This window comes from Dunckerocampus dactyliophorus, chromosome 9, assembly GCF_027744805.1.
Source record: "Dunckerocampus dactyliophorus isolate RoL2022-P2 chromosome 9, RoL_Ddac_1.1, whole genome shotgun sequence".
NCBI classification, from domain to species: Eukaryota; Metazoa; Chordata; class Actinopteri; order Syngnathiformes; family Syngnathidae; genus Dunckerocampus; species Dunckerocampus dactyliophorus.
Genome location: NC_072827.1, coordinates 4,595,771 through 4,622,439, shown reverse-complemented (window position 1 = coordinate 4,622,439; position 26,669 = coordinate 4,595,771). Strand labels below are relative to the sequence as shown.

The window sequence follows — 26,669 nt, the reverse complement described above, 5'->3', positions numbered from 1 at the left end:
AGTACTTGTGCAGAGGCAGTCTGCCTCACTTCCGCGTCGGGGGGGGGGACATTAAATATGGCCACATATGCACTCGGTATCTTTGTTGAATTCCGCTGCATGCGGTTGTGTGAGTGTGAATGATGTGATGCATGAAGACATGAAATAGTTGAAAACAAGGCAGTCAAAGAGCCGTGAAAGCTTATCTTCCGCGTCGGACGTAATGAATGTAGCAGATGAAAATAACGCTTCTAACATGTCTCTCTCCATGAATACACTTTTGTATGCGTCCTTCATCACTTCGCTGCGCTCTTTTCCCATGGGGGTGTCGCGTATGAACATGAATTTGTTGCAAACAATGGAATCATGTCACGCGTTCCAATATGGCTGGAGCAGACTTCATCCCCATCTTCTTTTTCTCTTGCAACAAAGCGGGCTTTGTTATCTTGGTGGTATATTTATGAGGCTTTTTGAATACGTGGACACCTGTACAGTTGGAACATTTTGATCAGGGGTGTCCAAACGTTTTACTTAAAATGAAAGGATTCTAGGACCACTTTGAGATTTTGTAATGCTGAGGAATTAGATATATTTCAAGAAAAAAGTGCTTCTCAGCTTTGATAGGTGAAAAAGCCTATTATTAGTATCAACTTTGCTATTTGCTATTTTTTTCCCATTTTGCTGTTTTTTTTTTATTAATTTTCCACATATTCAACTTTCTTCTTCAGTAATCTTTGTAATTTTTTTAAATCGTGACTTTATTCCCATAATATTTATGTCACGATGTGGCTTACGCCAAAAAGGTTGGAACCCGTTATGCAGACTGACACAGCGCTAGTAAGAATACTATTTATTACACAAAGTAATAAATGACAACAATACAAAAATAACTACAAAAAGATAACTAAGGAACACAGGGCTTGAGCCAAAAAACTACAAGGAACGAAAAACACTGCAAGGCAGGAAAAAGGTAACGACAAAAAGATAACTAAGGAACACAGGGCATGAGCCAAAAACTACAAAGAACGAAAAACACTGCAAGGCAGGAAAAAAGGTACTCACTGAACGAAAGGAGCTGCAGGAAAAAAGGTGCAGAACAGGTAGAGGCAGTAACAAATCACAATGGCAGAAAATACACGAGCAAAGGGGACCAGTTGGGAGCCAAGGAATGAGGAACAGGAAGCAGGGTTGGCAAGGGAATAACTGGCGACTAGATCGTGGCTAGGCAGAGGTATATATGGGGAGCAGCAGATTGATCACAGGTGACCCTGATTACTCATCAGTGCAGCCATGACACTGCAAGGACAAAACAGAGGCGGCAGCAGAGTGCAAAACAAACACAGAACATGACATGACATGACCCCGGCCTGTAGGTGATAGTGAAGTCAAATCTGGTTAGGAAGAGCGACCAGCGTGCTTGGCGTGAATTCAGTCTGTGTGCTGATCTGATATAAGCTAGATTCTTGTGGTCAGTGAAAACGGTGAACGGTTTGGCTGCGCCCTCCAGCCAATGTCTCCATTCCCTCAGCGCAAGAACGATGGCCAGCAGCTCTCTATTCCCCACGTCGTAGTTTCCCTCTGCTTTGGTAAGGCGACGCGAGAAGAATGCACACGGGTGGAGCCTCTGGTCAGCCGGGGATCTCTGGGACAGGACCGCTCCCACTCCTGTATCCGAGGCGTCAACCTCAACGAAAAATTGAGCAGAGAGAGTCAGGGTGAGACAGTATAGGGGCTGAAGTAAATAGCTGCTTAAGTCTACAAAACGTTCTTTCGGCCTCAGTGGACCATACAAATGGTTTATTAACAGATGTTAGCCTTGTCAGAGGTTCGGCAATAGAAAATTCCGGATAAACCTCCTATAGAAGTTGGCAAACCCCAAGAACCTCTGTAAAGGCTTCCTTGCTGTCGGAGATGGCCAATCGACCACCGCCTGAATCTTGGCGGGATCGGCTCGAAGTTTGCCGCTCTCCACAATGTAACCCAAAAAAGACACAGAATTGGCGTGGAATTCACACTTCTCAACTTTGACGTAAAGTCTATTTTCCAATAATCGAAGTAGGACTTGACGGACTTGTCGTACGTGTTCCTGCAAATCATGAGAGAAAATCAAAATATCATCGAGGTACACAAAGCAATTCTTATTGATAAGGTCACTAAGAACATCAATAATGAGATTTTGGAAGACAGCTGGAGCGTTGGTTAATCCGAAAGGCATAACAAGGTATTCGAAGTGCCCCAGGGGCGTATTGAAAGCTGTTTTCCAATCGTCTCCCTCCCGAATCCGGACCAGGTGATAAGCACATCGAAGATCGAGATTGGTGAAAAACTTAGCATTGTGCAATTTAGACTTTATTTCCATAATTGTAATAACTTCTTTCCAACATAATTACTCATAAGAAGTACGGCTTAAATTTTTTTTTTTTTCTGTAATATTTCAACTCTATGCTACTAAAATTTCGTAATTTTTTTTCATAATATTACAATGTTATAACATTTTAACTTTTTCCGCAACCTAATTTTCCAAAAATTACAACTTTATTCTTTGTTTTGTTTGTTTTTCATAATATTAGGCATTATTACAAGTAGTCCCCTGGCCCCACTTTACACAAAACCTTTTTTTTTTTTTGCTTGTTTCTTGAACATGTTTCCCTTTATGATGGACTATCTTAGCAACATCTTTTCCCAAAACTCACTTGACGTCTCGCCACAAATACATTCGTTTGCTTGAGCTGGTGCCTACTGCAACCACATGTGATGTCATGTGCAACCCAGCAATAAGCTAAATACTGAAACATGCAATGTAAGTTACAGAAAAAGTGCCATATTTATTTCAAACATTTAGTCAAAACAAAATAGCCATTTCTGTGTCACAGTCAACTAAAATAACATTGCTATCAACAAGTAAAAGAGGTTATTCTTAATAAATCCACAAATAACAATTCCATTAAATATTGCTGGCAATGATAATTTGTAAAGCTGCATATTTCTACGTGGCACAAACTATATCAGAACAAAGTAAAGCGCAAAGTATGAAGCTAAAGCAACCAGTGAAATTATAAACGATGACACTGAGGGATTCTTCCATGAGGTGTGACATTAGATTCCAAGTATTAAAGGAAGACGCCTGACTTACTTGCCAATCATCATTGAAAACTAATAATAGAATGTAGTCATTAATTGATTACTGTAATTTGCGGTTTATAAGCCACTACTTTTTTCTCATGCTTTCAACCCTGCGGCTTATACACTGATGTGGCTAATATGTGCTCACGTCCGTGTGCTTCCGAGCAGCACGCTCATCATAGAGAACACGTGGAGAGATGTCGGGAGTTTCATGCAGTAAATTGTAATATCAAATGTGACCAATAGATGTCGTGGTATCCTCAGTAATGTTGAGCAAATGTCTGAAGAAGAGTCATTTACGTCCGTCCGGTATTCTGGCATGAGAACATGGCAGCACACCGCGGCTGCTCGAAGACTGTTGCTGGGCCACGCCAGGGGTCAGACTCAACATGAATGCCAGGAGGGGGCAGGACACACATTAATTATTCAACTACAGTACTATAAGAATGAAAACTAATTCACACATGCCTCCGTTTACGATCGGCCATCGTTTCAACAGATTGAGACTGGCAGTTCCCACCAGATGCGTATCATTGAGACAATATGCCAGTCATTTAGTTGCTTTCCACCGTGTTCTTCTTAATGATATACATGACCTCAAATGACTGAAGTGTCAAAGTATCCATATTTTCACGAGATAATCAATTTTAGAGCGTAAAGGTGCGGTATCGGAGGTACTGACATTTCAGTATCGATCTGCACGGAACTAGTTGGCAGATCTGTTAGTGTCTTTCGGCATGCATGAAACCTGGTGCCAGCACCTCATCATACAGTGGTTTGTACAAATACAATAATTCTGAGAGAAAATAATTGAGAGACGCTGCTTCATGCAAATATGTTAAGCGTGTCCCAAAAAGATAGACAATGACCGTGGTGGGACTGGGATATGAAGTCTGAACACCAGATACTCGTGCCTTCCATCCTGTTGTGTTAGAAGCAATTGTCGCTGGCAAGCAAGTATGGTAAGCGTCACTCCGGCCGCTGGCGTCAGGTACCAACCCGATGGTGGGACGACGTGGGAAAGTTGCAGAAGTCACCCGTTTCACTGGGTTCTGCGTTAAAAGGCAAAGGCGGATAAAAGTCCGACTTCTCTAACGGCTTTGGTGCAACTGTTTTGCAGGATCTCTGTGAAAGAGGCGCATGTTAATGATTAAAATGTCCGATGCAGTGTAAGGCGCGTGTGTGGAACGTCACATGTTAATCACATGTTGCTATCATGTGTTTGCAGGAAAGGGGTGTCAGCAGGTGGCCAGAATCTGTTGAAATGGACAAAGATCTTCGAGATGCAGATTTCAGTAAGACACCTTCTGCACATTGGCACATTTTTTTAACGATACGATACTAAGTAAAATATCACAGACACCAATGCCAGTACAGCAACGAGCCGTTAAATAATGTACTATTTTAGCACTGTCTAAACTAATCAAAAACCCCGATTGCCTGTTTTACATGAACTACAGTGCCAGTCAGTGCTTACACAGAAGATCCTTGGGTTATACGCCACTTCTGTTCCTAACTCCTAAATCAATTCCAGTTTGCTAGGGATGCCATCCATCAGTATCAGCCAATTTCCATGGCAAAGTGTGTGATACTGTAGGCATATGCCGATCAGTGCCGATCACAACAATCAACCACCTTCTATGTTCGTGTATTTTGTCATTTAGTATAATTTTAACACGTAGCAACACGTAGTATCGGTACAGTTCAAGTCAACAAAATGACAGAGGCCAAATTTCTCCACCATTTTCACTCTGTCCATCAGTTATGTGATATGTCTTATTAATGAATGTTTTATTAATAAACATGACGGAAATTCTCAGGGGTTTCCAAACTTTTGCATACGACTGTATGTGTTGACACATACAAGCTATTACGACTTATTAGGTTATGATATTCACGTCAACATGTGGGAAATGTACTTGTATGGCGCTATCTGCTTACACATTAGTTAGACAGCTGCATAGCCATGTGAAATACCCACTAAATCTACACGACTGCGCTGCCAGATGTGGAACTCGCCTATTATTAGTAAAAACAATGTGCATATTTAAGTAAATCATACGCATTTTTTGCCCAAGTGAAGCATTTTCAGGTGTAAAAATTGTTCCATTAACTAAAATATAAATACAGTCAAACCTGTCTTAGCGGCCAACTTTATAGAACGGCCACCTGCCTATAGCAGCCACTGAAAAATCCCCCCCCAGCAAATTTACATGTTATAGACCCTGTGTATAGCAGTCACCTGTCCAACGCGGCCAGCGGCCACCCATTTTGTCTCCCTTGGTCAATATCTATAGCGGCCACTTTTGCAGACTCCCTCTAGTGGCCGCTATAGACAAGTTTGACTGTATAAGCCATTAAGACCACCATTGAACTTGTGTATGTAGTATTCTACATTGGTCACTAGGTGTCAGTAATTGTTTGGTGTGAGAATCACCAGACTTGATCTCAGAAACAGGATGTTAATGCAGGTTTAAATGATCTCACAACTGGCACAATAATAATACTCAGAATAATAACACAGGTTACTGTTGCCGCTATAGCGCACAACAAGCTAAAACTCAACTCATAACCCCCGACATCACTTCCTGTCCACCAACAATTCTGCTCCCCTACAAGGAGAACTGTCTTTAATGGCTTATTTTCTCTGATTATATCAACTATATTGGGTAATAGGAGTGTAAAGGTAACTTTAGTGGTGTTATGTCATGTCTAGAGGGCTCTAATAATGTTAAAGTGTATTTAGAAGGTGGTTAACAGGTTTTCTATGTCATAACTCTGAATATTCCATTTCTAACAATGGAATTGTGGAAATTCACTTATCACGGTCAGGTCTGGAACCAATCCGCAATAAACGAGCGATTACTGTAATCCATGTCATTGGTATCGGCCGATGTCACTCATGGATGATTAGTATTGGAATCGGCAGCAGAAAACCCTGATCAGAGCACCCATACTGACGACAAATGAGGAACGGGTACCTCTGCACGCTCTTTCCAGCGACCGCAAAGCAGCTGCACATCGTGCCAAACAGGAAACCGCAAACCAAAATAAGAGCACAAAACAGGCAGCGAGGCAAAAACTTAAGGAAAAGCAAAACTAAAGGCCAATCTCTCATGCGGAACATAAAGTGCTGATTACGCGAGGGGAGTGCCAGTCTATATGTTGGGCATGTCTTGCGCAATAGCATGAGAAAGGCTGCTACGACACTGCTAGCTAGTTAAGCGACGTAGGATGGATGAAACCACTCTCTTATTATCTTTGTAAAGGCAGAATCGTTGCTGCATCTTTAATATTGGATGTTGTTAGATTCAGCACGTGTACCTAAAGAAGTGTCCAGGTAGGGTATATGTAGCGAAAGAACATTAACCGTTCCGGTGGTGCAATGTTGATATCGCTGTCTTGCAGGACGGCTACTGGGAGCTGACCGCAGAGCTGGGCAGGTGCATTGACGTCGACCTCGACGTCCTTGCCAATGAGTTCCTCACAAGCAAAGGCATCCGCTCTCTCGGTGAGATGGTCTTCCATCCTTGTAGGCCGCACCTGCTTCAGGGAGCAGTGCAGTGAGCTCACGTCTTGTCTTGTGCAGGTGTGAAAGCCCACGCTGACATCCTGAGGCTGCTGGCGACTCTTGTGGTCCTGCAGCTGATGAGGTTGGAGAAGCTGCCGGAAGGCCAGCTGCTGCGTACGCTGTTCGCTTTCGAGGAACCTCCGATCAGGTAAGGGTCTTCACACCCTCGGGCTCCTGGTTCTGGAAATGTAAACAGCCCTCAAAAAAAATTTTGGCGGCAGAAGCAGGCCGGCCCGCTGGCAGATCGTCAAGAATGCGGTGGACTGGGTCCGCTGGGCCGACCGCCAGTACCCCTGCGTCTGCAGCCGGCTTGAGATGGGTTCGACCTGGGAGTCCGTCACCCGCCAGCTCCTGGGCTACGAGGTCTTGCCCGCCTTGTCGCCTCTTGCTGGCCTGAACCTGAGGAGGAACACGTCCGCCGCATGTCCCCCTGTGGTCGTCCAGTGAGGACACCCGGCAGCATGGCAGGAAAGAAGGACGGGTCGCAACATTAGGTACACAAGCTGAAGCGATTCCACACGACAGTATTTATATACTTTTTGGTATTCAGTGTTCCCTGGTTTATCGCGGGGGATAGGTTCCCAAAATAACCTGCAGTAAGTGAAATCCGCAAAGTAGCCAACTTTATTTTTTTTTCAATGATTCTACATGTTTTAAGGCTGTAAAACACCTCACCATACACTTGATACACTTTTCTCAGACAGACATGAACATTTTCCTGCATTTCTCTCTTGTTTAAACACTCTCAAAGTCCAAACCTTGGTTTGAATTTTAATGATCAACCTACTAGGTTGGACACAAGAAATTATTAATAGTGACTCACACGTATTTCACTCTTCTGGTCGTGCCTCTTCATCATCCTGGCGCCGTTCTGCTCTACTGTAGCGTTTTTGTATTATTGTCAAAACATATTGTTCCTCTCGTCGTACTTTCCTCCTTCCTTCCTCCTTTCATAATAGCACCCTGCAGCCGCAACTGCTTCCTCTTCTGCCTTTTGGGTCCGACCGCAGGTACCTTTGACGGTGCAGAACATTTTGGAAACAGCAAGTCGGCGAAAGGTGAACCGTGATGTAGCGAGGGAACACTGCAGTACTGAATCTCGTTGGGTCGGCGCTTCTCAGCTGAAATTTTTGAAGTCACGTTTCTCACAATGTTTTTTTCCATGTCCTTCCCCTCCCGCTCAAGCTTGACATATATATATAGATATATATATATATATATATATATATATATATATATATATATATGTGTGTGTGTGTATATATACACTGCTCAAAATAATTAAAGGAACCTGGACCAGGGCATCACTGCGGTACCTGGACGCATGGACGAGATTCCAGGAGACAGGTAGTTACTCCAGGAGAGCTGGACAGGGCCATAGAAGGTCCTTCAACCCTCAGCAGGATCGGTATCTGCTCCTTTGTGCAAGGAGGAACAGGATGAGCACTGCCAGAGCCCTACAAAATGACCTCCAGCAGGCCACTGGTGTGAATGTTTCTGACCACCAATCAGAAACAGGCTCCATGAGGGTGGCCTGAGGGCCCGACATCCTGTAGTGGGCGCTGTGCTCACTGCCCAGCACCGTAAAGCTCGATTGGCATTTGCCATAGACCAACAGAATTGGCAACTACACCACTGGTGCCCTGTGCTCTTCACTGATGAGAGCAAGTTCAACCTGAGCACATGTGACAGACGTGAAAGGGTCTGGAGATGCCGTGGAGAACGTTATGCTGCCTGCAACATCATTCAGCATGACCGCTTTGGTGGTGGGTCAGTGATGGTCTGGGGAGGCATATCCCTGGAAGGACGCACAGACCTCTACAGGTTAGATAACGGCACCCTGACTGCTATTAGGTACCGGGATGAAATCCTTGGACCCATTGTCAGAACCTACGCTGGTGCAGTGGGACCTGGGTTCCTCCTGGTCCACGACAATGCCCGACCTCATGTGGCTAGTGTATGCAGGTAGTTCCTGGAGGATGTCCAGGAGCTCATTGATGCCCTGGTCCAGATCTGGGAGGAGATCCCCCAGGACACCATCCGTCGTCTCATTAGGAGCATGCCCCGACGCTGTCAGGCATGCGTACAAGCACGTGGGGGCCACACAAACTACTGAGAATCATTTTGAGTTGCTACAATGACATTTTAGCAAAATGGACCAGTGTGCTGCATCATTTTTTCACTTTCATTTTTGGGGTGTCTTTGATTTCCCCCTCTATAGGGTGATCATTTTCATTTCTATCAAATGATGTGGCATCATTTTGTTACTAATACATCACCCACTTATTATCAGGAAAGATATTCAAGATCATTTTCCCCCAGTTTAGATCTGATGTGTTTTCCAAGCGTTCCTTTCATTTTTTTAAGCAGTATATAAAGATGCCCTTTAATAACTAACACACGGGTGTCCAAAGTGCAGCCCGCTGCGGTTTTTATTGGCCCACGCCACATTATAAATGTCTAATTTAACAAGAAAACTTTAAAAAAAACCCCACAACAACAACAAAAATGGAAAAAGCAACAGTAATTTTACAAGAATAAAGTCAAAATATTAAGAGACAAAAGTTGGAGTATAATGAGAAAAGGTCATAATATGATGAGAATAAAATGACATCATTTTAGCAGCAAAAGGTTGCAATATTAAAGTCGTAATATTATGAGAACCAAACAAAACAATGAACTCAGTTGTAATTTGTGGAAAATTTGGTTGCAGAAAAAGATGTAATGTTGTAATGTAAGAAGAAAGTCAAAATATGAGGGCAATGACGTAATTACAAGAATAACATTTACAAAAGGAAAGTTTAAATCGTTAAATTAGTTGAAATTTAAAAAAAAAGTGAAGTTAAAAAACGACAACAGAAATGTAAAAACAGCAGTAATGTTTTCAGAATAAAGTGAAAATACTCAGAGATGAAAGTTGCAATTTTATGACAATAACTTGCAATATTAGGAGGAAAAATGCCATTTTAGTAGCATAGAGTTGAAATATTAAAGAAAAATGTTACTTTTTAAAAGTCATGATATTATGACAAACTAAAAAAGAAAATATAAATTCATTGTCAAATTCATGTCAGTCATTTTTGGAAAATTAGTTTGGGGAAAAAGTTATAATATGGGAATAAAGTCAAAATATGAGAATGAAGTCATATTATAAGAAGAAAATGTATGAAGATTATGAGGCAACAGCAGCAGGAATGGGGGGGAAAAGAGCAAAGAGTGAATTTGATTGTAGTAATTTGCTTTTTCACCGATATCACACCGCTGAGATGCACTGTTTTCTTGAAATGTATCGAACTTCTTAGCATAACTGCACAAAATAGCAAAGCTGCATCCTTTCATTTTTCTCTGTGTGGCCCTTGTTGGAAAAAGTTATTTGAATGGGACGGTGACAGATAGCCTGTAATGCTAAAATATTTAGCTGGTTGATAATTGTACTACAAATTATCGTAGAGAAATGATAATATCGACTTTTTTTAGACCATTTTTTTCGTAAATGTTTTCATTAATCTTTTATTAAGTGTCATGTCACATTTGAACCCCTAGATGGTGCTCAAGTATAGTGTACTTTAGTACGTGTAGTGCATGCGCCTGTACAGACTCAACCTGTCTCTGTTAAGAAACAAAAACAAAACACTCCAATAAAACCTAGACACACACACACACACACACACACAGTTATGTAGTGTATTGTCCAATCAATGTAGCGGATCATGTTTGTGCTGGACCACCGCTGAGTTGTGGCGCAATATGCAATGTTGCTGATATGCCCTTCAACATGTCTTCTTTTACGCAGTTTTATTGCTGTTTGTGACATGTGCGTGTACGTTCTTCCAGGCAATTTGTACTGTCTGTCAAACATTTCCCCAAATGTTGGCTTTTCAACCGTATTGAAAGGTTGCATTTCTTTTGCAATGTAGCGAGCGACACTGTGATTTTGCGCTGTTTTGTTTAATATTTGCTCCGCCCGTCAAACGCCTCAGTAAGCATCGACTGTCTGGACGAAAGCTGTACTGCGCATCCACACTGGAACCGTGGCATTTGGCTTAGAAACTATCGCTCTTGTGCCTTTATTCGTATTTGCGTCTGCTTGCTCAACGCTAACTGCTAGTACTCGGTGTAGCCATTCACTACACAGGCCCCGCCTCCATGTACTGGGACAAAGACGCTGAGTAGCCGACAGGAGGTTCACTCTCTCCGTTCATGCCACTATAGAACCAATGTGCACGCACACATGCAGAGAGAGAGAGAGGAGCCTCTTTGTTAAAGATTCTCTTACGATATCAAATACCAACGTATGTACATACTCTATTTTATTATCTGAAGGGGATCAATCATCCAAACATCCTGTGATTATCTGTTTATTCTGGAGAAGTGGAAAAGTACTGTGAGTGGACTGAGAGAAAACGGTTGAGATAAAGAAGCACCTGGTCTGCGAGGCATGACCAAGGCTGTCAGGACAGGACAGCTCCAGGCAATTCAAGGACAAAAAGCACATTCCGCAGTCACGCGCTAAGCAGCCGCTTCCTCAACGGTCCACTCCCGGAACTACCTGTGACTAATATCGAAACTTAACTTACCACGTCCATCTATGTGTTACCATGCCCATCTATGTCAATAAAAAGAAGCAGGAGAGTGTGGCACGGATTCTCTCTCCTTGCGCAAGAAAATCTCAAGCCTTCCAGTCTGGGTCATTTTGTTAATTCACAGGTTGGGGGCAAGTTCCCCTGACACTCTTGTCATCCAGCCTGTGTTGCACAGAGAGATGAGGAAATGGAACAATATGCACATGTCAATTTATGGAGGCGTCCAAATTATTGACCTCGCTCTTTTCTATTGTTCGATTCATCGTTTTATCCATTATGGTGACAAGCCTAGCGAAGGAAAAGAAGGGCAAAATGGGAGGGTTGACAGAAGGGATGAGAAAGCGATGAAGCGTTTCTTTCGTCATGCATTTACTGTGTAATCAACTAGCGCTCACGAGAGGCTTGCCGCCGGAGCACACCTCCTCAACCCGGTGTGCGTGCACCGCCGTTGAAGCCTGCATCCAGCCTTTGCCTTTAGCGGGGGGGTCTCAAACTCAGTTTACCCGGGGGCCACTGGAGGTAGTCTGGGTGAGGCTGGGCCTCAGCAAGTATTGGGAGTAAGGCTCACGATAACGATCATATCTATAACGATATCGCGTATGCTGCAGGAAACACGTCCAACATGTTAGCTCACTTAAAGCGGCATCATTCGGCAGTGAACGTTACAGCTACAAGAAAGAATACCTTAGTTAGCTTAGTGCTAACACCGATAACGTCGGCATATAAACAACCTCTAGCAAACAAATCTGACCGGGCCAAAGCAGTAACACGTGGTATTGGAGTTTGTATAGCCACGAGATTACGACCACGTTCAGTTGTTGAGAGCGCTGGCTTTAAGGACAGTCATGGAACAAATGATTAGACCACCCTCGTTTCTCCAGTTTCATTTTCATTTTAATGCCTGATACAACTACAGGTACCTTTGTTTGGACAAATATAACAATAACAACAAAAAATAGCTCATAACCGTTTGATTTTTTGGCAGTACAATGCTGTAGCTATTCATGTTAGCAATTTGGTTATTATCAAGAAAAGCATGGAAGTTGCTAGATATCAGCTCTTAAATTAAACTCTTATGAGTTATATTTGTTATCATCATATTTGTCCAAACAAATGTACCTTTAGTTGTACCAGGCATTACAATGGATCAATAAACTGAGGAAACAAGGCTGGTCTAATCATTTTTTCCATGACTGTACATGATTACAGTTCTTGTACCTCGCTACAAAATACCATCACGTCCTCACTTTAGCCAGAAAGTTATACCAGCACTTTATGAAAAAGCTAATTAATTGTCCATAGGTATGAATGAGAGTGTGAATGGTTGTCTGTCTAAATGTGCCCTGCCATTGGCTGGCGACCAGTCCAGGGTGTACCCCGCCTGTCGCCCCAAGTCAGCTGGGATGGGCTCCAGCATGCCCCAGCTACCCTATTGAGGATAAGCGGTATAGAAAATGGATGGATGGACAGATGGTTGGACTTCACGTGCAACGGACAGATTTAACTAACTGTCCATTACATTTCACTAAGTCTAATGGGTCGCTTTTATTTATTTAAAAAAATGTGTTTGCATTTTTTAAAATAAAAGCACTTTAAGACATTTTTTCTGCCTTTTTTTGTGCCGAAAATGACCCACTTCAAGAAACTGAACCGAACCAAAATGACATATTAGTGTACCGTTCCACCCCTAGTATTTACTTACCTGTTACATGATGTGCTGTCATTTCGTGTGTGTGCGTTAGCACCACGATTGTAGGCAGTGTTCTGTTTCGTGACCCCCATTTCGCCATGTGACTCTTAGTTCCGTGGTAGGTTATGCTTTCACCCTGTGAGCATCATTGGCTTAACTTAGAGCTTGCGGGCCGCATTTACATTCTTTCTTACATTCAAGATTCAAGAGAGTTTTATTGTCATGTGCATCGTAAAACAGCAGTTATGCTATGCAATGAAAATCTTATTCTGTTCATTCTCCCAAGAAAAGAAAAAAAACACAAAAAATAAGAACATAAGAAACATAAATACCAATAAATTAAGCAACAAAAACAGAAGACACATTAATTCAAATAAATAATACAAATAAATAAATAAATAAAGTGCTATGAGTGTGTGCGTGTGTTGCGTGCGGCGTGTGTGAGTGCTTCGTTGAGAAGCCTGATGGCCTGTGGGTAAAAGCTGTTCGCCAGCCTTGTGGTCCTGGACTTCAAACTCCTGTAGCGTCTGCCTGACGGTAGGAGTGTGAATAATGAGTGCTGTGGATGTGTGCTGTCCTTGATGAGGTTGTGTGTTCTTCGTAGGACTCTAGTTTTATAAATGTCTTGCAGTGAGGGGAGGGCTGCCCCAACAATGTTCTGTGAGGTCTTGATCACCCGCTGGAGTGCCTTCCTATCACGTGTTGTACAGTTACCGTACCAAACAGTGATGGAGGCTGTAAGGACACTTTCCATAGTGCATCTGTAGAAGCAACTCAGGATTGTGGTGGACATGCCAAATTTCCTCAGTCTTCTCAGGAAGTACAGTCTCCTTTGGGACTTCTTCAGAATTTGTTGGGTGTTGTGAGACCAGGTGAGGTCCTCGCTGATGTGTGTGCCAAGGAACTTGAAGGTTTTCACCCTCTCCACCTCAGTCTCATCAATAAACAGGGGTCTATGCGGCTCCTTTTCCCTTGTTCTTGGGTCGATGATCATCTCTTTAGTCTTATCTGTATTGAGAAGGAGATTGTTATCACGACACCAAGCTATGAGGTCCATCACCTCTCTTCTGTATGATGTTTCAACACCACCAGTGATCAGGCCGATGACTGTAGTGTCATCCGCAAATTTAATGATGCTTGTGTTGTTCTGGGAGGCCACGCAATCGTAGGTGAAGAGCGTGTAGAGGAGTGGACTCAGCACACACCCCTGTGGGGTCCCAGTGCTCACAATTCCTGAGCTGGATGTGCGATTGTGGACTCTGACTGACTGGGGCCTGCCTGTTAGAAAGTTAAACACCCAGTTACAGAGGGAGGGTGACAGGCCAAGTGTGAGGAGCTTATTTGTGAGTTTGTGGGGGCTGACTGTGTTAAAAGCAGAGCTATAGTCTATAAATAGCATTCTGACATATGTGTCCTGGCCCTGTAGGTGAGAAAGGGCTGTGTGGATGGCAGTGTTGACTGCATCATCCGTGGACCGGTTCTGGCGGTATGCAAACTGTAGAGCAGGGGTCACCAACGTGGTGCCCGCGGGCACCAGGTAGCCCCCCACGGCCACATGAGGTGCCCGCAAGCCTGCTTTTCATTCAGGTTTTCAGTTAACAACGTGAGAACACTAGAGAGAAAAGTATTCTGAAACATAAAATGTGAGTTGTGGATACCAGCATTTTGTGAATGTTTTGGTAAAACAAGCATATTTGATCTGTTTGGGTTGAAATAAGGTATGAAAATCTTTTCTACAAAAATGAGTAGCTCGTGGCCTTATTCATTTTCTAAAAGTAGCTCTCGCAAGAAAAAACGTTGGTGACCCCTGCTGTAGAGGGTCCACAGTTGCCGGGATGCTCTTTTTGATGTGGGTCATGACTATTCTTTCAAAGCACTTCATAACAATAGGAGTGAGTGCTATAGGGCGATAGTCATTCAAGCAGGTCACGTTGCTCTTCTTGGGTACGGGCACTATGGTGGTGGACTTAAAGCAGGTCGGTACAGATGCTTGTGCTGCTTTTCGTGGGTTTGTTTTGTTTAGAACCCTGCGCACATCAGCTGATGTCACCATGAGAGGTGAGTCCTGTGTGCTCCCCAGGTTCAGCCACCCTCTCTGCTCATCAGGAGTTTGGGTGTCAAAGCGGGCATAAAACTCATTCAACTCATCAGGAAGTGTGGTTTGGCTGGACGTGGCTACGCTACTCTGCTGTCGATAGTCTGTGATGTGCTGGAGCCCCACCCACATGCGCCGAGGGTCTGAGGTGGAATAGTAGCCCTCCAGCTTCTGTCTGTACTGTCTTTTGGCCTCCTGTATGGACCTCCTCAGGTCATATCTGGCCTTGTTGTATGTACTTTATTTATCCCACAGCGGGGAAATTTACTTGTTACAGCAGCAAGACAAGTAAAGAGAACAGTGTAACAAATCGGTATCGCCGTTACCTGCCTAATTTTACTCGATATCTGATCGGAAACAAAATCAGTGGTATTGCACATCATTAGTTACTATGTGAAATCAATGTGCCCACGAAGGAAGCTCTGCAAATGCTTCAAATGACCAAAATACTATAAGTATGACATGTTATCATGAATCTGCCTCTTTCTACAGGCTCACAACATGGATAGAAAACCATAAAACCTTGTTGGAGCTTTTTGGAGGTGTTTTAATTGGCAGAATAGGTGTGTCCCATTACGTGCATCCATTACATGCCTGGGGTTGTGGATGATGGGAAAATTCCCAAAAAAGTGCACTTTTCCTTTAAGAAGACTGTCCGTTACCTCTTTGGTGTTATCAGATTTTGCAACTCCGGAAACAGTTTTCAAAATCCTAAAAATGAAAGTGATTTTTGTGCTGATGTGTTCTAATTGCATGCCAGTGTTTGTGGGGAAGACATAAATCTTTGCTACGTCTGCACAGGGAGTCCGGATGACTTCCATGCTCCTTTAGATGATTCGGCACACTTCAGAGAGGACAGGGCCCCCGATTGACAGTGATGTTCCCCACACAAAGGCGTGAAGTGGAGCGGCGTGAAGTGGAGCGGCGTGTCGCTGCGGTCTTGTGCTGCGTTTTTTACACAACAAAGTTAATGACAATTGGTCTCGTTTAATCCCGTGGGACAAACGTTTATTTACAACAGCGATAAAACCCCTTCTTTGACAATCCAGCCTTTTGTTGCTTTGATCAATGAAATTGCGCCCAATTGCATTAGGCTTTTTGAACAAGAATTTAAAAAAAACCCAAAAAAAACTCCATTCCAGGGTCTCTGCGGGTTTCAACAAGTCAAATTGAAGGCTTTTTTCACACTTTTTAAAAAATAGCATAATGAATACAATTGAAGACCCGTTGCACATCCATATTGGCAAAAAAAACCACATGAAGGAAAGTGGATACATTGTGAGCGGGCTGCAGGGTCTCCAGTTCCACTTTGTAGTTATGTTACAACGTGCTCAAAAATTGCATTTGTTCGAAATAAAAGTCACATGAATACGTTTTAAGATCTTTCAAAATCTCATTCAAGACATTTTATGAGATCTTATTTTTAGATGGTGCTCATGGGATACATTTCAGTAAGCGTTTTTATGACCGTAAAGTCGTTCCTCGACACTGCACCATGTGAGTTTTGTGGCTTCACTCGATTACGGTTTTTGCTGTCTTGGTTGACAATGTCCTTTCTTAGTAGAAAAAACATTTGCATATTTAACTCAAGATGTATTTACAGATGTATTAACTTACCTACTGTATGTCCTGTTCTACTGCTGATTACTAAAGAACGTAATCTAATCCGGGACGGGAGTCTAATGTTTCTTTTGGTAGGTTCCATGTTTATGTAGCCACAGAACACAATATTCCGTGTGCCTTAAAAGATCAGTCAAAACAAAAAATACAAATATAAGGCATTCAGAGGACGCATTCAAAGACATAATATGTAGTATTCTACACTGGTCACTAGGTGTCAGTAATGTTACTGTAGTGACAGGTCTATTGTGTGGTTCTGAGCTGAGTGTGGGCTATGGAGGGCAGTGACGTTCGGCACATTGGGTTAGGGGTAGAGCTAGCTTTTAGGAAATAAGGCCGTAAAAGACGAGAACTATTAAGTGTTGAAATGTTGATGCTGTGTTTTGAGCATCTGCCCGTAAGAAATAGTGCCCTGTGTCTATTTCAAAAAGGCTGACTAATTTACCACCATCCTGACATAGTGTCATTCAGCTGCCATTGCATTGACGAGAGTATGTTATGTCTTGTATATGTCTAATATGTCTGTTATGTGCGGCGGGCGCTGGACCCCGAATGCAGAGGCGGGAGGCAGGTGTACAGGTGAGTAAGTCTTTAATTAATCATAGGCTGAACACAAGGCGATGGTGTGGGAGTCAAGGGGCTGAACAAAGAGGGGGCACCATGAAGGAAGCACTGGAAAGAGCCGAGGGAGTTCTTGCCTGGGGGAGCCGGGAGTACTGGGCACACCTCCTGGGAGACACTGAGCACGCTGGACTACAGGTTTGGGGAATGAGGAGTCTGCCGGGACTGCCAGAAGAAGAAAAAGTCCAAAGAGCCAGAATGGGTGTCCGTGTGCGTGGCACAAACCGTTTGGGAATAATCCAGCGTCTCCCAGCTGCCATCCATCCGCTTAAAAGGATGTGCTGGCTCATCAGAGGCAGGTGCGCCCAGTAGTCCCGCCTCCAGCCGGAGAGAGGTCACCTGAAATGGTAAAGCACACGCCCAGGAGAAGGCAGGGAAACACAGGCGGCAGGGACAGGAAGTGAACCCTGACAATGTCTTACTTTATGTTATTTTGCCTGCTACATTGGGTAATGAATGGGGGTGTTAAGAAGACTATAGGGGTGTTGTTTCATGTCTACAGGGCTCTAATCATGTTAAAAAACACATTTGGAAGATCATCAACAGTTTTTATATGCTTTAACCAACAAAATATTCCATTTATAAATAAGGAATCCTACTTCACTTGTCACGGTCGGGTCTGGAACCGATTAACTCACACTAAATATTCCAACCACACAATTTAGACATGTTCACTGTGAGCTGGACTCACTTGTGTTGTCAAATACAATGGTGTGAAAAAGTGTTTGCCCCCTCCTGGTTTCTTATTTTTTGCATGTTTTGTCACACTTAAATATTTCATTTCATCAAAGAAATGTAAATATTAGTCAGTGACAACACAACTGAACAAAAAAAAGTGTTTAAAAATGAAACTGTTATTAAGGGAGAAAAAACATCCAAAGCTCCATGTCGCTGTGTGAAAAAGTGATTGCCCCCTAAAGCTAATAAGTGGTTGGGCCCCCTTAGCAGCAACAACGGCAATCAAGTGTTTGTGATAACTTGCAATGAGTCTCTTACAGCGCTGGGGAGGAATTTTGCAGAATTGTTGTCATTCAGCCACATTGGAGGCCTTTCCAGCATGAAGCGCCTTTTTAAGGTCATGCCACAGCATCTCAATAGGATTCAGGTCAGGACTTGGACTAGGCCGCTCCAAAGTGTTCATCCATTCAGAGGTGGACTTGCTGGTGTGTTTTGGATCATTGTCCTGCTGCAGAACCCAAGTTGCTTTCAGCCTGAGGTCACCAACAGATGGTCAGACATTCTCCTTCAGCAGAATTCATGCTTCCATTTATCACAGCAAGTCTTTCAGGTCCTGAAGACCCTCACACTACCGCCACCATATTTAACTGCTGCTATGATGTTTTTCTGAAATGCGGCTTTACTTTCACGCCAGATGTAATGGGACACACACCTTCCAAAAAGTTCAACTTTTGTCTGGTCAGACCACAGAGCATTTCCCCAAAGGTCTTGGGGATCATCAAGATGTTTTCTGGCAAAATTACGACAAGCCTTAATGTTGTTTTAGTTCAGAAATGGTGTTGGTCTTGGAACTCTGCCATGCAGGCCATTTTTGCCCAGTGTCTTTCTTATGGTGGAGTCATGAACACTGACCTTAACTGAGGCAAGTGAGGCCTGCAGTTCTTTGGATGTTGTTGTTGTGTGTTTTGTGACCTCTCAGATGAGTCGTCGCTGCACTCTCGGTGTTGGCCGGCGACTCCTGGATATGTTCACCATTGTTTTTTGTTTTCACTGTGTGTGAATAATGGCTCTCACTGTGGTTGGCTGGAGTCCCAAAGCTTCAGAGATGGCTTTATAACATTTTCCATACTGATAGATCTCAATTAATCTGAGTTATGTTTTAACAGGGGAGGCACATCACTCTTTCACACAGGGCCCATGTAGGTTTGGATTTTTTTTCTCCCTGAATAAGTTTCATTTAAAAACTGCAGTTTGTGTTCAGTTGTGATGCCATTGACTAACACTTCAATTAGTTTGATATTCTGAAATGTGCAAATAAATAAATCAGGAAGGGGGAAAACACCATGTATGTACAAAGTAATGGCGGTGTGCGTGACCGATTTGCTGATTTCATACTCATACAGAGCACGTCACGGAGGACCAATCAAATAAAACCACACCACTATCTTCCAGGAAGTTGTTCACACTTGTGCTATCGAGGCAGCATGGACGAGAAGAGGCAATGTGACGCTGACGCCTCCATCCGTCTCGCTGCATTTCGTGGTGAAAGTGCAGTGATCCCTTGGGAGGCGGGGCTTGAATAAATTTGCTCCATAAAGCCCAGAAGCACGTCCCGCCCTCGCCCTGGCACTGACTCTGCAACCAAAAGCCACCATGAACCCAACTCTGCTCGCCGCCTTCACCTTCCTGCTGCCGTTCAGCGCTGAGGCCCAGGAGCCCACCTGTCAAGTTGTCTGGTAGCACACTTATGTTGACTGTTGCTTTTTTGTTTGGTTCTTGTGTCTAACGCCTTTTTTTGCCCAGCAGGATGTTCAGGGTGAACTGTGTGCAACCTTTCAACGCGCTCATCGGCCAGGCGGCGGCCTGGAGCAGCCAGACCTGCAGGGACAGCCTGCAGGAGACGTGCATGTACCGGGTAAAAACGGCATATTCAATCCTCGCCACAACACACCCGGATTATGTCCAACCGATGCATGCATCCTAGGGCTGCTTTAAGTGGCGGTCGTATCGCTTCATCATTCAGTGGGCCCGCCTTTCACTCTTAGGTACACCATCTAGGGAGCACATTCTGTAAGTCTAGTCAAATAAGTCAATTCAATGACCACAATATGATTTCATTCAATAATGTCATCATGGACAACTTCATAAATGATTCCATTTTGTAATTCATGTGGACCAAAAAAAATATGTCAAAGATGCCAATTTGTGCAAAATATGAAAAATATGTTGAAAAAAATAATGCATGGGGAATATGGATATTTAATACGTACTTGTTAAATTCAGTATATATTGTCAAAGCCCAGTTGACACTATTTGGTCCTTTATTCCTACCTTTTTTTGAAACAAAAAAACCCACTTCTACTTACTTAAGCCCTGCAATGGAATTATTTAGAATATTGCAACTAAAGGTCACAATCTTAAGGTGTAACATGTGTTTCAGCAACTAAATTTACCCTGTGTAGAAAATTATATCATTCTGTGCACTCTGTAAATAATTATAATACCAAAAATGTAACTATACAGAAATAGTAATAAATATAAACAGTTCATCAACATTCAAAGTATAACAATACTTAAAAAATACAAAGTTGATCACAGTATGCAAATGTATTTCTGTCTGCAAGATTAAAAATACAAAATAATAAACACATTTAGTTACAGTTAGTGATACGTGACAATGTGCTCCAAGGGAGTGCAAGAAAGTTGTTGTGTGACAAGTTGTGTTGTTGTGTTGTTTAGTTTGTGAAGTACTCGCCCTCCGTCCTCCAGATGACGCACACGTCGCCCAACACCAACAAAACCAACCAAATCACCTTCCAGTTCAGCCCACCGTCCTCCCCAAAGTTCTGCAAAGTAAAGGTGTGTGTGTCTTTTAGTCTAACATTCAAATGATTAGGTACACTAGCACAATGTCATCTCTGATGAGGGCTGTAGATGCTGTTCCTAATGTTTTGGCTACCTTGTGGACGTACATGAAAACCCTCCATCCTTGTGTCCTTCCCTGGCAGGCGTCTAGCAGCTCCTCAGTCAACACCACCGCCAGCAGCCCCAACGACTACTGCCTCCTCTACAACCTGATGAACGGTGAGTGATGCGTTCAAGGACCCGCAGCAATTCACTTGAGTTTCTGATGCTCTTTCCTCACCATACAGCCAGCGGGATGACCAAGGCGACCGGCTTCAAGGAGATCTGCTTCGGCCAAATGTGCCCCTCCAAGGAAACGGCCACGTGCCTCTAAGACGGATGGGCTCGCTGAGATGCCAACCACGTCGTCTGCTTCTTCCTGTTTATGCGCTATTGTCATTAAAGCTGTCAGCAATACTCACTGCTGCATTTTTTGTAGCGTTTGTCACCGTTAAGAACACCGCATCGGCGCTGGGGGCATGTTACACTTTCTGGATGACAAACATAGCGTAATGTTGTCATTCATGAATCACATCATTCCAGGTACGTCTTCAGAATTTTTACTTTTAAAAACTATACTGGCTATTTGTGGAGAAAATGATTGGGCCACTTGCATGCACTTCACCAAAAAAACGTTTATTTCACAAAATACAACTCCAAAAGCATGAACGTACAAATGCAATATACAAGCAAGTCTTCTCCCGGTGCAAAGCGTATTGCTGGGGTGTCCAAGGTGCGCCCCGGGGTCCATTTCGGGCCCATGGCACATTCTAAAAAATTGACTATAACAAGAATACTACAAAACAGCAAAAATGAAAAAATCTGCAGTCATTCTACAAGAATAAAGCCAAAATATTCTAATAAGAAGTTGCGAACTAACACGAAAAAGCCAATATTTTATGACAATAACATCCTAATATTAAAAGGAAAAATAACATACTTTTGGTCGCTTTAATTTGAATATTAAAAACATTTTTTTAAAGTCGTGATATTATGAGAACAAACAAAATGGAAAAATCGGCTGTAATTTTCCAAGAATGAGGTCATAATATTCATAGAAAAAAGTTCTAATCCAACAGTAAAAGTTGTACGGGAATAACGTTATTACATTATGAAGAAAAATAACATCATTTTAAGTTGTAATATTATGAAAAATAAACAAAACAAAGTTGTCATTTTTGGAAAACTTTACATGAAAAAAAGTTGAAATTGTTGGAAAATGAAAAACAAAAAAAACAAAAACAATTTTCCGAGAATAAAGTCATAATTTTAAGAGAAAAAAGTAATAATCCAACCAGAAAACGTCTTACGAGAATAACGCTACATTATGAAGAAAAATAACTAGCTTTTTTTTTTGCCAACATCCGATATGCCAATATTGTCCAACCTTCAATTTTCGATTACGATATCAAACGATACCGATATGTGTAACGTCACATATCTCCTGTGGTGGAATTAACACATATCTGTTGTGAAGCTAATGGTTACACCATCAGCAATTAGCTTCTCGACGTGGCTGTAAACAACACTGTACAACAGTAAGCAAACATCTGAGAAATACTCGCAACTGGGCATGGCAAAGCGTGGCTCGAGGAACTCCACGTTTGGTGAATCCAGCGGCGGTGCATTTTCTGCCAACGACAAACTCCTAGACCAGTGGTCTCAAACTCGCGGCCCGCGGGCCATTTGCGGCCCGCCAAGTCAGATTTTGCGGCCCGTGACTTGACAGGAAGGACTACTGTAAATGCGGCCCGCAAGCTCTAAGTTAAGCCAATGATGCTCACAGGGTGAAAGCATAACCTACCACGGAACTAAGAGTCACATGGCGAAATGGGGGTCACGAAACAGAACACTGCCTACAATCGTGGTGCTAACGCACACACACGAAATGACAGCACATCATGTAACAGGTAAGTAAATACTAGGGGTGGAACGGTACACTAATATGTCATTTTGGTTCGGTTCAGTTTCTTGAAGTGGGTCATTTTCGGCACAAAAAAAGGCAGAAAAAATGTCTTAAAGTGCTTTTATTTAAAAAATGCAAACACATTTTTTAAAATAAATAAAAGCGACCCATTAGACTTAGTGAAATGTAATGGACAGTTAGTTAAATCTGTCTGTTGCACGTGAAGTCCAACCATCTGTCCATCCATCCATTTTCTATACCGCTTATCCTCAATAGGGTAGCTGGGGCATGCTGGAGCCCATCCCAGCTGACTTGGGGCGACAGGCGGGGTACACCCTGGACTGGTCGCCAGCCAATGGCAGGGCACATTTAGACAGACAACCATTCACACTCTCATTCATACCTATGGACAATTAATTAGCTTTTTCATAAAGTGCTGGTATAACTTTCTGGCTAAAGTGAGGACGTGATGGTATTTTGTAGCGAGGTACAAGAACTGTAATCATGTACAGTCATGGAAAAAATGATTAGACCAGCCTTGTTTCCTCAGTTTATTGATCCATTGTAATGCCTGGTACAACTAAAGGTACATTTGTTTGGACAAATATGATGATAACAAATATAACTCATAAGAGTTTAATTTAAGAGCTGATATCCAGCAACTTCCATGCTTTTCTTGATAATAACCAAATTGCTAACATGAATAGCTACAGCATTGTACTGCCAAAAAATCAAACGGTTATGAGCTATTTTTTGTTGTTATTGTTATATTTGTCCAAACAAAGGTACCTGTAGTTGTATCAGGCATTAAAATGAAAATGAAACTGGAGAAACGAGGGTGGTCTAATCATTTGTTCCATGACTGTCCTTAAAGCCAGCGCTCTCAACAACTGAACGTGGTCGTAATCTCGTGGCTATACAAACTCCAATACCACGTGTTACTGCTTTGGCCCGGTCAGATTTGTTTGCTAGAGGTTGTTTATATGCCGACGTTATCGGTGTTAGCACTAAGCTAACTAAGGTATTCTTGTAGCTGTAACGTTCACTGCCGAATGATGCCGCTTTAAGTGAGCTAACATGTTGGACGTGTTTCCTGCAGCATACGCGATATCGTTATAGATATGATCGTTATCGTGAGCCTTATTCCCAATACTTGCTGAGGCCCAGCCTCACCCAGACTACCTCCAGTGGCCCCCGGGTAAACTGAGTTTGAGACCCCCCCGCTAAAGGCAAAGCCTGGATGCAGGCTTCAACGGCGGTGCACGCACACCGGGTTGAGGAGGTGTGCTCCGGCGACAAGCCTCTCGTGAGCGCTAGTTGATTACACAGTAAATGCATGACGAAAGAAACGCTTCATCGCTTTCTCATCCCTTCTGTCAACCCTCCCATTTTGCCCTTCTTTTCCTTCGCTAGGCTTGTCACCATAATGGATAAAACGATGAATCGAACAATAGAAAAGAGCGAGGTCAATAATTTGGACGCCTCCATAAATTGACATGTGCATATTGTTCCATTTCCTCATCTCTCTGTGCAACACAGGCTGGATGACAAGAGTGTCAGGGGAACTTGCCCCCAACCTGTGAATTAACAAAATGACCCAGACTGGAAGGCTTGAGATTTTCTTGCGCAAGGAGAGAGAATCCGTGCCACACTCTCCTGCTTCTTTTTATTGACATAGATGGGCATGGTAACACATAGATGGACGTGGTAAGTTAAGTTTCGATATTAGTCACAGGTAGTTCCGGGAGTGGACCGTTGAGGAAGCGGCTGCTTAGCGCGTGACTGCGGAATGTGCTTTTTGTCCTTGAATTGCCTGGAGCTGTCCTGTCCTGACAGCCTTGGTCATGCCTCGCAGACCAGGTGCTTCTTTATCTCAACCGTTTTCTCTCAGTCCACTCACAGTACTTTTCCACTTCTCCAGAATAAACAGATAATCACAGGATGTTTGGATGATTGATCCCCTTCAGATAATAAAATAGAGTATGTACATACGTTGGTATTTGATATCGTAAGAGAATCTTTAACAAAGAGGCTCCTCTCTCTCTCTCTGCATGTGTGCGTGCACATTGGTTCTATAGTGGCATGAACGGAGAGAGTGAACCTCCTGTCGGCTACTCAGCGTCTTTGTCCCAGTACATGGAGGCGGGGCCTGTGTAGTGAATGGCTACACCGAGTACTAGCAGTTAGCGTTGAGCAAGCAGACGCAAATACGAATAAAGGCACAAGAGCGATAGTTTCTAAGCCAAATGCCACGGTTCCAGTGTGGATGCGCAGTACAGCTTTCGTCCAGACAGTCGATGCTTACTGAGGCGTTTGACGGGCGGAGCAAATATTAAACAAAACAGCGCAAAATCACAGTGTCGCTCGCTACATTGCAAAAGAAATGCAACCTTTCAATACGGTTGAAAAGCCAACATTTGGGGAAATGTTTGACAGACAGTACAAATTGCCTGGAAGAACGTACACGCACATGTCACAAACAGCAATAAAACTGCGCAAAAGAAGACATGTTGAAGGGCATATCAGCAACATTGCATATTGCGCCACAACTCAGCGGTGGTCCAGCACAAACATGATCCGCTACATTGATTGGACAATACACTACATAACTGTGTGTGTGTGTGTGTGTGTGTGTGTCTAGGTTTTATTGGAGTGTTTTGTTTTTGTTTCTTAACAGAGACAGGTTGAGTCTGTACAGGCGCATGCACTACACGTACTAAAGTACACTATACTTGAGCACCATCTAGGGGTTCAAATGTGACATGACACTTAATAAAAAATTAATGAAAACATTTACGAAAAAAATGGTCTAAAAAAAGTCGATATTATCATTTCTCTACGATAATTTGTAGTACAATTATCAACCAGCTAAATATTTTAGCATTACAGGCTATCTGTCACCGTCCCATTCAAATAACTTTTTCCAACAAGGGCCACACAGAGAAAAATGAAAGGATGCAGCTTTGCTATTTTGTGCAGTTATGCTAAGAAGTTCGATACATTTCAAGAAAACAGTGCATCTCAGCGGTGTGATATCGGTGAAAAAGCAAATTACTACAATCAAATTCACTCTTTGCTCTTTTCCCCCCCATTCCTGCTGCTGTTGCCTCATAATCTTCATACATTTTCTTCTTATAATATGACTTCATTCTCATATTTTGACTTTATTCCCATATTATAACTTTTTCCCCAAACTAATTTTCCAAAAATGACTGACATGAATTTGACAATGAATTTATATTTTCTTTTTTAGTTTGTCATAATATCATGACTTTTAAAAAGTAACATTTTTCTTTAATATTTCAACTCTATGCTACTAAAATGGCATTTTCCCTCCTAATATTGCAAGTTATTGTCATAAAATTGCGACTTTCATCTCTGAGTATTTTCACTTTATTCTGAAAACATTACTGCTGTTTTTACATTTCTGTTGTCGTTTTTTAACTTCACTTTTTTTTTAAATTTCCCACCACCAAAGCGGTCATGCTGAATGATGTTGCAGGCAGCATAACGTTCTCCACGGCATCTCCAGACCCTTTCACGTCTGTCACATGTGCTCAGGTTGAACTTGCTCTCATCAGTGAAGAGCACAGGGCACCAGTGGTGTAGTTGCCAATTCTGGTGGTCTATGGCAAATGCCAATCGAGCTTTACGGTGCTGGGCAGTGAGCACAGGGCCCACTACAGGACGTCAGGCCCTCAGGCCACCCTCATGGAGCCTGTTTCTGATTGGTGGTCAGAAACATTCACACCAGTGGCCTGCTGGAGGTCATTTTGTAGGGCTCTGGCAGTGCTCATCCTGTTCCTCCTTGCACAAAGGAGCAGATACCGATCCTGCTGAGGGTTGAAGGACCTTCTATGGCCCTGTCCAGCTCTCCTGGAGTAACTACCTGTCTCCTG

At 42.9% G+C, this 26,669-nt stretch overlaps 1 protein-coding gene and 1 long non-coding RNA gene across 9 annotated transcripts in view; one reads left to right on the top strand and one right to left on the bottom strand.

Annotated features, from left to right (window-relative positions):
• LOC129188002 (protein mono-ADP-ribosyltransferase PARP4-like) overlaps window positions 1-19,560 on the top strand; it is an 84,525-nt gene extending 64,965 nt beyond the window's left edge. For 4 of the 8 annotated variants that reach the window (XM_054787938.1, XM_054787939.1, XM_054787934.1 and 1 more), the window contains 4 exons: window positions 4,331-4,397; window positions 6,511-6,613; window positions 6,692-6,821; window positions 6,895-17,213. In XM_054787938.1, coding sequence (XP_054643913.1) covers window positions 4,331-4,397; window positions 6,511-6,613; window positions 6,692-6,821; window positions 6,895-7,120 — 526 coding nt within the window. In that variant the 3' untranslated portion in view covers window positions 7,121-17,213. The other 4 variants (XR_008572506.1, XM_054787935.1, XM_054787936.1 and 1 more) reach the window with 4 other exon arrangements.
• A 533-nt stretch (window positions 19,561-20,093) lies between these two features.
• LOC129188005 (uncharacterized) lies at window positions 20,094-26,203 on the bottom strand. The gene is made up of 3 exons (XR_008572507.1): window positions 21,106-26,203; window positions 20,920-21,034; window positions 20,094-20,806 (listed from the first exon to the last, which is right to left on the bottom strand). It is a non-coding gene; the product is annotated as an uncharacterized LOC129188005 (long non-coding RNA).
• Window positions 26,204-26,669: the final 466 nt, after the last annotated feature.